Source organism: Salmo salar, chromosome ssa18, assembly GCF_905237065.1.
Source record: "Salmo salar chromosome ssa18, Ssal_v3.1, whole genome shotgun sequence".
Lineage (NCBI taxonomy): Eukaryota > Metazoa > Chordata > Actinopteri > Salmoniformes > Salmonidae > Salmo > Salmo salar.
This window is the reverse complement of record NC_059459.1, coordinates 23,686,600-23,699,566: the sequence shown is the minus strand read 5'-3', so window position 1 is coordinate 23,699,566 and position 12,967 is coordinate 23,686,600. Positions and strand designations below refer to the sequence as shown.

Sequence of the window (12,967 nt, the reverse complement as noted above, 5' to 3'; positions counted from 1 at the left end):
GAACAAGCATAGACTGATGAGTTTCAGAAGAAAGATCTTTGTTTCTGGCCATTTTGAGCCTGTAATCGAACCCACAAATGCTAATGCTCCAGATACTCAACTAGTCTAAAGAAGGCCAGTTTTATTGCTTCTTTAATCAGCACAACAGTTTTCAGCTGTGCTAACATAATTGCAAAAGGGTTTTCTAATGATCAATTAGTCTTTGAAAATGATAAACTTGGATTAGCTAACACAACCTGCCATTGGAACACAGGAGTGATGGTTGCTGATAATGGGCCTCTGTACGCCCATGTAGATATTCCATAACAAATCAGCCGTTTCCAGCTACAGTAGTCATTTACAACATTAACAATGTCTACACTGTATTTCTGATCAATTTGATGTTATTTTAATGGACCAAAAATTTGCTTTTCTTTCAAAAACAAGGACATTTCTAAGTGACCCCAAACTTTTGAACGGTAGTGTATATTTCCACGCTATGAGGTTGGAATAATACTGTGAAATTGTGGAAATGATTAGAATGCCATTTTACTGTAAGAGCTGTTTGAAATGACTGCCTGAAATTTCAGCCTGTTTTGGTGGGATGGTTTTGGCCTGCCTGGCAGTCACCAGGCAGTATATGTTAATAGACCAATAACAAAGAGAGTTTCAAACCACTCTGCCAATAACAGCTACACTACATGGCCAAAAGTAGGTGGACACCCCTTCAAATTAGTGGATTTGGCTATTTCACCCACACCCGTTGCTGTCAGGTGTATAAAAATCGAGCACACAGCCATGCAATCTCCATAGACAAACATCGGAAATGTCTAGGAGCAACAATGGCTCAGCCGTGATGTGGTAGGCCACACAAGCTCACAGAATGGGACCACTGAGTGCTGAAGTGCGTAAAAATCGTCTGTCCTTGGTTGCAACACTCACTACCGAGTTCCAAACTGCCTCTGGAAGCAACGTCAGCACAAAAACTGTTCGTTGGGAGCTTCATGAAATGGGTTTCTATGGCCAAGCAGCCGCACACAAGCCTAAGATCACCATGCACAATGCCAAGCGTCGGCTGGAGTGATGTAAACCTCGCTACCTTTGGACTCTGGAGCAGTGGAAACACGTTCTCTGGAGTGATGAATCACACTTCACCAGCTGGCAGTCCAACGAATGAAACTGAGTTTGGCGGATGCAAGGAGAACACTACCTGCCCAAATGCATAGTGCCAACTGTAAAGTTTGGTGGAGGAGGAATAATGGTCTGGAGCTGTTTTTCATGGTTCGGGCTAAGCTCCTTAGTTCAAGTGAAGGGAAATCTTAATGCTACAGCATACAATGATGATCTAGATAATTCTGTGCTTCAAACTTTGTGGTTTTGTCGGGATCGGTGTGGATGAACTTGACTGGTCTGCACAGAGCCTGGAACTCAACCCCATCAAACACGTTTGGAATGAATTGGAACGCTGACTGCGAGCCAGGCCTAATTGCCGAACATCAGTGCCCAACCTCACTAATGCTCTTGTGATTGAATGGAAGCAAGTCCCTGCAGCAAAGTTCCAACATCTAGTGGAAAGCCTTCCTGGAAGAGTGGAAGCTGTTATAGCAGCAAATGGGGGACCAACTCCATATTAATGCCCATGATTTTGGAACAAGATGTTCGACAAGCAGGTGTCCATATACTTTTGGTCATGTACTGTAGATTCTTAATTTAAAAAATATATTAATTAAAAAAATTCCACCAGAGTGCTTATTTTCACTAAGCACAGTTACTGTGGAAGTTGTGTAATATACTTTGTATGGTACTTGTAAGCAAGTTTACTAGATACAGTAGCTACAGTAGTTGCCTTGGTAACCAAACAAATATACTTGATAGTTTAGCTAACCAAGCCATCAGTTATAGCTTGCTACTATGAAAATCAAATTCAATCATGCCAATAATGTATTCAATTCGACCTTTGCTTTCAAAAGCAACTCAAACATTGAACATGCAAGATTGAACTATAGCCATTGAATTCTACATTGCTGATAAACGATACCTTGCATTATTTGGAAATAATGCACGCTTTAGAATGCCCTCAAACCAATCAGAAACAAGTATTCAACAATGCCACGTTATAACATAATATAGGCTACTCTGTGTGCTTTGTGGTTGATTGTTGCTGTTGTAATGAGTTTCCTGTTGGTCCTCTCTTGTAGAATGGCTTCACCCCGCTCTACATGGCAGCCCAGGAGAACCATATTGAGGTGGTTCGCTTCCTCCTGGAACACAACTCCAGCCAGAGTATGGCCACTGAGGTACCTGTGTGTCCCCTCCCTCCCTCCCTCCCTCCCACCCTGCCTGTTATGTTGCTTACTGCCCTCTGTCTCTGTCTCTCTCGCTATCTCTGTCTCTCTCTCCCTTCCTCCCTGTTATCTCTACATGTTTACCACCATCCTCCTCTTTTTTCCTCTCTCTCTTCATCCCCTCCCTCCTCCTCTATTTCCATCTCCCTCTTTCTTTCTGTTACTACCTCCCTCTCCTTCCCTCCTTTCCTACCTCACTCTCTCCATTGTAAACTGCCTCCCTCCCCTTCACTCACTCTCTCCCAATCTGGTTCTGTCAGTCTCTCTCTCTCTCTCTCCCTCCATGCTGCACTCAGGGACTTCAGCAGGCAGCGCCTCATTGATTGGTAGTGTATAGTAGAGCTGAATGACCTTGAGCAGGCCGGAGATAAAGTCCTTTATCCCCCTGCCAGCCTCTATGGCCCATTTACACTGAGAGCTCCCTGCTGCTGGAGCCAGGAGCTGCTGCCTCTGATGAAAATCCACCAGTAAAAACCACTGGTCTGGTCCACTGGTCCAACATGAGAAAAAAAACCATGTTAATGGATTAACTCTGACAGCCCTAATAGATTTACATAATATTTTCAATTTGCATAAGGTTCTATGACGTCATCTATCCGAAACTGATTTAAATGGCATACAGACATCAAAGAGCCTAGCAGGCATAACTGTTCCCAAAGCGATATCCCAGTGTTCTTGTAACACATTGTCTTTAGTAATACAGTACTACCCCTATCCCCCTCTAACAGGACGGGTTCACCCCTCTGGCGGTGGCGCTGCAGCAGGGGCATGACCAAGTGGTGTCTCTGCTCCTGGAGAACGACACCAAGGGCAAGGTGCGTCTGCCCGCCCTGCACATCGCCGCCCGCAAGGACGACACCAAGGCAGCAGCGTTACTGCTCCAGAACGACCGCAACGCAGATGTGGAGTCCAAGGTGACCACTACACCACATTCTGCAAACGTTATCTCTCTCTGCCTTTGTTTCTCACCTCTGTCTTTCTGGCTCTTTTCTTATATGAGTAGGATCATATGTTTTAATCAAATTGTTTAAATGTGTTTCTTTGTTTATTTAATTGTTTTCTTATGTTTTTTTTACTTTGAGGTTTGTGTGTAATAATGTGTAGGTGCATGTGTGATAATGCATTACATTATTCTCAGTAAGACAATACAGAGAGGAGAGAAGGAAAGCTGGATATAAAGAGACATGTCTGATTCTGTACTGTGACCTTATATCCTGCAGAACAATTTAACCACAACTGACAGTTTGGTTTGGAACTTTGCAACTTTTACTCTTAATGTTAACAACAGTTTCTGTATAAAGTTGAGCGATTCAAAACCTCTCTGGCCAACCAGAGACCTACTCCAGTAACTCCACCTGTAATCGCTCCTCGTTGTGTGATGTTGTGCGCACACTAACCACCCGTCTCTCCTCTCTTGGCCGGCCTTGTGCCGTCTCCCCTAGATGATGGTGAATAAAACGACAGAGGTATACCTGTACACTGTACTGCACTTATTCTATCCATCGTAGCTTAAACAAATCCAGAAAACCACCTCCTGTATCATGCACTAGTGTTGTTGCAGCCCCATATCTCCCTTCTTTTTCATTTTTTGTTTGTCTTTTCCCCATCACTTCATTCATATAGTATCTCTTATTACTGGTAGATAGCAATAGCTCTGTAATATTGCATCATGTCTTACTAATACTGATGTGGACTGTGGATATCTGTTGCTGGAGGCTAAGAGGGTTCCAAGGATTCCATGGGTTCCAAGACAGATACCCTGCCATAACATGGTTAATGATAAATAATGTTATGACACAATACTTACAATACCTAAGTGTTACTGTTTATCAGACTGTATTTTGATCATAATCTGGCCTATTAGGTTTGTTAAAGAACCCAGCCTCCCAGCAGCAGAGAAATGGTCTACTTGTTAGTTTATTAGACTGCATTTACAGTACCAGTCAAAAGTTTGGACACACCTACTCATTTCAGGGTTTTTCTTTATTTTTACTATTTTCTACATTGAAGAATAATAGTGAAGACATCAAAACTATGAAATAACACATATGGAATCATGTAGTAACTAAAAAAGTGTTAAAAAAAATACAAATATATTTTAGATTTGAGATTCTTCAAAGTAGCCACCCTTTGCCTTGATGACAGCTTTGCACACTCTTGGCATTCTCTCAACCAGCTTCATGAGCTAGTTTTGCAACGCTGTCATCAAGGAAAAGGTTGGCTTCTTTGAAGAATCTCAAATATAAAATATATTTTGATTTGTTTAACACTTTTTTGTTTACTACATGATTCCATATGTGTTATTTCATAGTTTTGATGTCTTCACTATTATTCTACAATGTAGAAAATAGTAAAAATAAGAAAAACCCTTGAATGAGTAGGTGTGTCCAAACTTTTGACTGGTACTGTATATCTTAACCTCCCCAACACCCATAGTGCATGGGACATGAGTTACCTCTTGTTGGTGCTGTTTCCAAAGTAAAAACGACAGAAGGACCCCACCACACCAAATGATGGCAGAGAGGACTGCCCTCTCAGAATGCCTGTTTTGGCCGGCATGGCTAGTATCTTTACTTGGCTTTGTACATGTAGATATTTGAGCCTTAACCTCACTGCATGATAGTAGATGCTAAAAGCATTGCCAATCAATAGTTTGGATAGTTGGATTAACTCCTAATGTGTTTTAAATGTAATGGAACCATCTGTGTCGTATGGTGAATGATAGAGATATTGACACAGTTTCTGATTAAGAAATGTTTAATGCAGAACTCTCTCTTATTTGTATGAAACCTCAGAGGTCAAGCTGATTTGTTTATCCTTTTAGAATAGAAATAGAACAGTTTTTATAATGCTCGCAACTTTAGTGGTTTATGTGCAGGAAGCTTTGGTGACCACCTGCTTTGTGCAGGATTATTGGCTTTATCTTAAATTATCTCCCTCATTAGATAGCTTTATCTAAAAGTATCTCTCTGATTGGATAGCTTTATCTAAAAGTATCTCCGTGATGTGCCCTTTCCCATTATATTCCTCTTGCTTAGACAGCTGTTTCCCTCTAAGCCATGGTTTCATTAGGAAATCACCAATGAACGATATAAATTACATTCACATGTGAAGACGTAACCTATTTATGGTACGTTTGTGCCTTGACACAACAAGGCCTCTTGGCTGTTGTTGAAATTCTACATAAACTGCAGTCTGTAACTGGGGACTTCATGCCACTGTGTCTATCCTTATTGTGTGGTAGTTAACGTGTTATGGTCCAGTATAACACTGGTAAGGGTGAAATAATCCTGAAAGCTCATGATCTCTTTGAATGGTATGTCATATGAACGTCAACATAGGCTACTATTCACATTCTAGTCGGCAGGATCTGGGTTTGGGTTTTGAAAACAAAGAGTTGCTCTGCCACAGTGAGAATTGTTGATGTGTAAGTAGCAGCCTGTAAACTTACGCGAGTGTAATTTGAGAGAGCGATATCAGTCCCGTGGTCATCTCTGACTCCTGTGTCGTTGTGTTTGTGTGCTCTGCTCTCCTCAGAGCGGCTTCACTCCTCTCCACATCGCTGCTCACTATGGCAACATCAACGTGGCCACGCTTCTGCTGAATCGAGGGGGAGCTGTGGACTTCATGGCCAGGGTAATGCTGCTCCGCCCTCTGCTGGACAGGAGGAGCTACTAGCAACAGTCCACTACACTCTATGGAGCCATACCCACAACAGTCTTACACCACAACCCAAATGACTCACACAATGCTCAGAGCCTCCCCCACACACCCCTCCCACAGCCTGTACTCATGTCATATTGTGATAGTGTTGCAATCATAACGACACGTAACAACGAGTGTGACAACAGACCCAACAGCGTTAGAGGTTAGCTTAATGGGCATCAGAGACAGCCTGTAATTATATGAAACGGCAGCGTCTGGCTGTAATGTTTGTGTTTCTGTTTGAAGTCGACAGTAATTAATGATTAGCTCCACAGTAAATTACACAAGAGATGGCTTATAAATAACACTCAACAACCCCATAGTTAAACACACCACACACACCATTCAGAATACTTTGAATATCAGCTTATCAAATGATTGTTTGTTTGTCAAATGATTATGTTTTTGTAAAAGAAGGCTGGCATCTTTCTGTTACTGGATTCAGATGCTGTTTAGTTTTACTCACAGGACTAAGTATTACCATATGGACGACATCCAAATAATATTCACAGTTGTGTATTGTGTGGCTCACTCCTACCTCCTCTCTGTGTTGTAACAGAATGACATCACACCTCTCCATGTGGCATCTAAAAGAGGAAATAGTAACATGGTCAAACTGTTGTTGGACAGAGGATCCAAAATAGATGCCAAGACCAAGGTGAGTGCCTTCACAGAATTAAATGCGGGTTAGCATTTATTAAGATTACTCATGTTCTGATGGCAGCTCTGCAGAGTGGTCACTAGCTGGCACAGCCACAAAGTCATAAAATCTGATTTTAATCCTGACCTTACCCTTAACCCTAACCACACAGCTAACCCTGATGCCTAACCCTAACCACACAGCTAACCCTGATGCCTAACCCTAACCACACAGCTAACCCTGATGCCTAACCCTAACCACACAGCTAACCCTAATGCCTAACCCTAACCACACAGCTAACCCTGATGCCTAAACCAACCCTTAAATTATAACCAAAAAGCACATTTTTGTTTTCATGAATTTGAACAATAAAGCCAATTTTGACTTTGCAGCTGGCCCATCGAGAGTAAATCGCTCAGTTCTGCCTGCAGGGCAAGACTCATGACAATAAACGCCGATCTGCAAATTAAATACAACACTGTGTACTGTATATATGTCTATATGAGGGCCTTCTCTTCTATATGAGGCCTACAGGACTTGTTGTTAGTGGTAGCAGTAGGCATGTTGTCATGTATATACCTAACTACCTAACATGCACTACTTTGTCATTGTTATATTTTTTAACTCTGTTCTATTACAGTATGTATGAGTTCCCTTAAATATTATCAAGATATGCGCTTTTCTGCATTCAGTCCATAGTGGGCTGAATGTTTCATAAGCTCCACCGCTCTGTGTTCTTATTGACTGTGTTGTTGTGTGTAGGACGGACTGACACCTCTTCACTGTGGAGCGAGGAGCGGTCATGAACAAGTGGTTGAGATTCTGCTGGACCGCGGAGCCCCCATTCTGTCCAAGACAAAGGTAGAGCCTTCTCTTATCATATACTTGGTTACTAAAATGATTTTACATTTTACATTTTAGTCATTTAGCAGACGCTCTTATCCAGAGCGACTTACAAATTGGTGCATTCACCTATAATATCCAGTGGAACAGCCACTTTACAATAGTGCATCTAAATCTTTTAAGGGGGGGGTTAGAAGGATTACTTTATCCTATCCCAGGTATTCCTTGAAGAGGTGGGGTTTCAGGTGTCTCCGGAAGGTGGTGATAACACTTGTATCTACCTTATTGTAAAACACATGTTCATCCAGGTAACATTTGCAGAGCATTGATCTAAAGTTGTGTTTGCAAATATGTCCTACCACTGAGAGAATTGTGATTGTCACAGAACGTTGCTGTAATCTAACATTTTCAGCTGCTACAGAACATTGGTTACCATTATGTCTGTAACCCTTTCAGAATGGGCTGTCCCCCCTGCACATGGCCACTCAGGGCGACCACATCAACTGTGTCCAGCTCCTCCTTCAGAACGATGTCCCTGTTGATGATGTCACCAACGACTACCTGACAGCGTTACACGTGGCCGCCCACTGTGGACACTACAAAGTGGCCAAGCTCATAGTGGACAAAAAGGCCAACCCTAACGCTAAAGCACTGGTGAGAAAGGGGTGGCGAGAAAGTCAGGGTGTACAAGTTCAAAATACTATTGTCCATTTTAGTTAGAAATTGACATTTATAAACAGCTTAATAAATAGAGCACCATCGTAAGTGTTAGTTAAAAAGCAGCTTTCAGTGCCACATTACACTGGTCCACATTTCAGTGGTCTCCTTTTGTTTGCTATTTAGCTGTGTAATTGCTGTGGGTATCTTTCATAGCAGCATTTCCGTGCACACAGAACCGTGAAACTGCGACCTGAGAGGTGGGAGAAGGTGGGACGGATTCGTCCCGTCATTCTGCTGACTGCTCTTGTTTATTGTTCCGGGAGTTGTGTCTGTTTGTGTCCTCAGCCCCTGGGTGGGGTCGGCAACTGTCTTTTTCTTCAGCCAGGCTCACTTCCTGACTGCAGTAACTTCCCCTTTTCATACTGATAAAAGTCATCAGAGCTGTGACAATGCACGTCCGTCCTTCAGTACTGTACCATTCACAACAACACAGTGGATAGATTCTTAGAGCTCGCATTATTCTGAAATTGATTACATTTTTAAAAAGTCGTCATCAATCTACACACAATACCCCATAATGACAAAGCGAAAACAGGTTAAAAAATAAACGTATTTACATTAGTATTCAGACCCTTTGCAAAGAGACTCGAAATTGAGCTCAGGTGCATCCTGTTTCCATTGATCGTCCTTGAGATGTTTCTACAACTTGATTGGAGTCCACCTGTGGTAAATTCAGTTAATTTGACATGATTTGGTAAGGCATACACCTGTCTATATAAGGTCCCACAGTTGTCAGAGCAAAAACCAAGCCATGAGGTCGAAGGAATTGTCCGTAGAGCTCCGAGACAGGATTGTGTCGAGGCACAGATCTGGGGAAGGGTACCAAAATATTTCTGCAGCATTGACGGTCCCCAAGAACACAGTGGCCTCCTCCATTCTTAAATAGAAGAAGTTTGGAACCACCAAGACTCTTCCGAGAGCTGGCCACCCGGCCAAACTGAGCAATCTGGGAAGAAGGGCCTTGGTCAGGGAGGTGACCAAGAACCCGATGGTCACTCTGACAGAGCTCCAGAGTTCCTCTGTGGAGATGGGAGAACCTTCCAGAAGGACAACCATCTCTGCAGCACTCCACCAATCAGGCCTTTATGGTAGAGTGGCCAGATGGAAGCCACTCCTCAGTAAAAGGCATGTCGTGGAAATTCCTATACAGGGACACTCGAAGTTAATCTTAAATAAATCATCCTTTATTTGTCAGCGCGCTAGAGAGGTTCCAACCAACTCAATGCACCATAGTACACATGTCAATCAGAAGCTCTGCTTGGGCAGTCCCAGCAGTTGTCTTGTATACGGCTATACACAGACAAGTTATATTTGCATGATTTAGTAAATTAATTAATCATTACCGTTTTGTTTCATTCATTTGACCGACCAATACTGGTTCATAACATTTGACAAACCAACACCTCACGAGGCTTCTCCTCTCTAAGATGAGACCTTGAAACTGAGATATCTTTTGTTCATTCTCAAAACAAGGTCTGGGCGTACTGCCAAATTGCAGATACTGATAGGTGAGGATTTGTTAAATCAGTCACTGGCATGAACACAGAATTTGATTATTAGAACAGCACATGAATAGAACACAGAAATTGATTATTAGAACACCACATGAATTGAACACAGAAATTAGTTATAAGAAAAGCACAAACATTAAAATTCCATTACAGGCACGTGACAGCCTGCTTGGAGTTTGCCAAAAGGCATCTAAAGGACAAAAATATGCTCCAGAGCACTCAGGACCTCAGACTGGGACGAAGGTTCACCTTCCAACAGGACAACGACCCTAAGCACACAGCCAAGACTACGCAGGAGTGGCTTCGTGACAAGTCTCTGAATGTCCTTGAGTGGCCCAGCCAGAGCCCGATCGAACATCTCTGGAGAGACCTGAAAATAGCTGTGCAGCGACGCTCCCCATCCAACCTGACAGAGCTTGAGAGGATCTGCAGAGAAGAATGGGAGAAACTCCCCAAATACAGGTGTGCCAAGTAGCGTCATACCCAAGAAGACTCGAGGCTGTAATTATTGCCAAAGGTTCTTCAACAAAGTACTGAGTAATGGGTTTGAATACTTATGTAAATGTCATATTTTATATTTTTATACATTTGCAAAAATGTCTAAAAAACAGTTTTTGCCTTGTCATTATGGGGTATTGTGTGTAGATTGATGAGGACATGTTTTTATTTAATCCATTTTGGAATAAGGCTGTAACGTAACAAAATGTGGAAAAAGGGAAGGGGTCTGAATACTTTCCGAATGCACTGTACATACTCCCTTCAAATGGCTTAGGTCTGATGATCTGCAGAGCTACGTTGTGTGTGTTTGAGATTGTATGTGTGCGTGCCTGTGTGTATGTGTGTGTGTTTTGAGAGAAAAGACTGTCTTGGCACACATCACTAAGTATGTTGTCATGCTTTGTGGTGACTGAAACCATGGGTGTGGTGACCGAGGTTTACTGGCAAGAAGAAACTGTGTGGACAGTTGTAACACTATTGGGGCATAAAACTCAGTTAGGTTTACAATAAGATGTTCCTCTCTCACATGTTTATACTACAGAAAAAATAGGGGTAAAAGGAAACTGCTGTTTTCCTTAGAAACTAAAACCTGTGCCAAAATACCTGAGGAGTTGAGTGGTTTTTGTTTATAGAACGGCTTCACCCCGCTTCACATCGCCTGCAAGAAGAACCGCGCAAAAGTGATGGAGCTGCTGCTGAAACACGGAGCGTCGATCCAGGCTGTGACAGAGGTACTCTAGGGTTAGAGGGCTGGGCTGTGCCTGGGGTAACACACAGGGCGTTAGGGTTAGGAAGAACAGACTGGGCTGGGAACTTCAAAGATCATAGACAGATTGATCATTTTGTTTAGGTACAGCTGTGTGTTTCCCTTACTCTAAGACATACTGTAGGTACAGCTGAACCCAGGCTATTGATTGTTGACTATCATTGTAATTTTCTTGCAGTCTGGACTCACTCCTATTCACGTGGCAGCTTTCATGGGACATGAGAACATTGTCAACTCACTGACGCATCACGGAGCTTCGCCCAACACCACCAACGTGGTAGGTGTTACACTACACTCAGCTCTTCAGAAGTTAAACCCAAAACAATTAGCTAGTCAAAATAGAGTAATACATACCATGCAGGTCACATGTGTGTGTGTGTGTGTGTGTGTGTGTGTGTGTGTGTGTGTGTGTGTGTGTGTGTGTGTGTGTGTGTGTGTGTGTGTGTGTGTGTGTGTGTGTGTGTGTGTGTGTGTGTGTGTGTGTGTTTGGTTTTACTATCCTAGTAGGGACCAGAAGTCCTCACAAGGATAGTAAAACAAGGAAAATTCGGACAAGTGGGGACATTTCGCCTGTCCCCATAAGGAAAAAGGGTTTTAGGGTTAGGGGTTTGGGGTTAAAGCTATGGTTAAGGTTCGTTTTAGGGTTAGGGAAAATAGGATTTTGAATGGGAATCAATTGTTTGGTTCCCACAAGGATAGTAAAACAAACGCGTGTGTGTTTTCCAGAGGGGCGAGACAGCGCTGCACATGGCAGCCCGGGCGGGTCAGGCGGACGTGGTGCGATACCTGCTGCAGAATGGAGCTAAGGTGGAGACTAAGGCCAAGGTGAGCAGAGGTTAGGGGTCAGGGAGTCTAACTGGGCTCTTTGTTGTCTAACTGGGCTCTGAAACGATGTGGTGTCACTTTTTTTTACATTGTGAAATGAATAGACAGAGTATAATAGTGTTTGTCTCCCTCCAGGACGACCAGACGGCGCTGCACATCTCCAGCCGGCTGGGGAAGGCCGACATCGTCCAGCAGCTGCTGCAGAGGGGGGCTTCTGCTAACGCTGCCACCACGTCAGGCTACACACCCCTCCACCTGGCTGCCCGCGAAGGTCACGAGGACGTAGCCGCCATGCTGCTGGACCAGGGTGCATCGCTGTCAGCCTCCACTAAGGTCAATGTGATTGAGTTAGGGTCCAACCAGAAAAGGAAAAGCCAGCACTCACAAATAAAGAATGAAATGTATTATTATCAGTTCAGCCATGGTGGTTGTGGTTTAGTCAGCAGAGGATCAGCAGAGTCAGGCTAAGGACAGTGTGGATTGCACATTACTACTATTGATTGGAGAATAATATAAATTTGAAGCCGCTTTTCCTTACCACTGGTGTTTCTTGTTCATTTCCTAAACCTTATCAGGATGAAAATGACATGGAAGCGAATTTCCTTACGCTTCCACACACGTAATTGAGCTACAGATGTAGGATCTTATTTTGACCTATATTGTTACAGACAAATAATCCTGCAGCAACAGGGTTTGAACATTTAGTCCATAATGTTGCTTGATCGGTGGTTAGGCTATTAGCTGGCCAAAAGCAGTCTACATGAAAAGTGCAATACTGTTAATATAACCATGTGTTAGTATGGGTTTTCAGTGAATTTATGTAAATCACAAAGCTCATGCGGTGCAGGAAAATTCTCACCAACAAAAGAGTAATCAAATTAAGATCCTACATCTGTATGAACTTCTTGAAGGTCAAAGAAGAGTGTTTCGTAGACTTTGGGGAATTGGTGTGTGCTCATGTATAATGTGGCAGTGTATATTGCAGAAGGATGTCCTTGAAGGTGACACCCTGTCAGAGGAATAGATTAATGAAGGGTAAACCCCACTGTGCCTCCATCTCTCTCTCTCTCGCTCTCTCTATCTCTCTTTCTCTCGCCCACTCTGTCTGCCTGCCTGCCTGCCTGCCTGCCTGCGT

The 12,967-nt window shown here is 43.1% G+C and overlaps 1 protein-coding gene across 47 annotated transcripts in view; it reads left to right on the top strand.

Annotated features, from left to right (window-relative positions):
- Nucleotides 1-12,967, top strand: part of LOC106577144 (ankyrin-3) — a 165,666-nt gene that overhangs the window by 100,647 nt on the left and 52,052 nt on the right. For 39 of the 47 annotated variants that reach the window (XM_045700915.1, XM_045700911.1, XM_045700938.1 and 36 more), the window contains exons 5-15: nucleotides 2,178-2,276; nucleotides 3,053-3,238; nucleotides 3,767-3,790; nucleotides 5,862-5,960; nucleotides 6,589-6,687; nucleotides 7,432-7,530; nucleotides 7,969-8,166; nucleotides 10,874-10,972; nucleotides 11,186-11,284; nucleotides 11,734-11,832; nucleotides 11,968-12,165. In XM_045700915.1, coding sequence (XP_045556871.1) covers nucleotides 2,178-2,276; nucleotides 3,053-3,238; nucleotides 3,767-3,790; nucleotides 5,862-5,960; nucleotides 6,589-6,687; nucleotides 7,432-7,530; nucleotides 7,969-8,166; nucleotides 10,874-10,972; nucleotides 11,186-11,284; nucleotides 11,734-11,832; nucleotides 11,968-12,165 — 1,299 coding nt within the window. The remainder of the gene's footprint in view (nucleotides 1-2,177; nucleotides 2,277-3,052; nucleotides 3,239-3,766; nucleotides 3,791-5,861; nucleotides 5,961-6,588; nucleotides 6,688-7,431; nucleotides 7,531-7,968; nucleotides 8,167-10,873; nucleotides 10,973-11,185; nucleotides 11,285-11,733; nucleotides 11,833-11,967; nucleotides 12,166-12,967) is intronic. The other 8 variants (XM_045700922.1, XM_045700910.1, XM_045700934.1 and 5 more) reach the window with 1 other exon arrangement.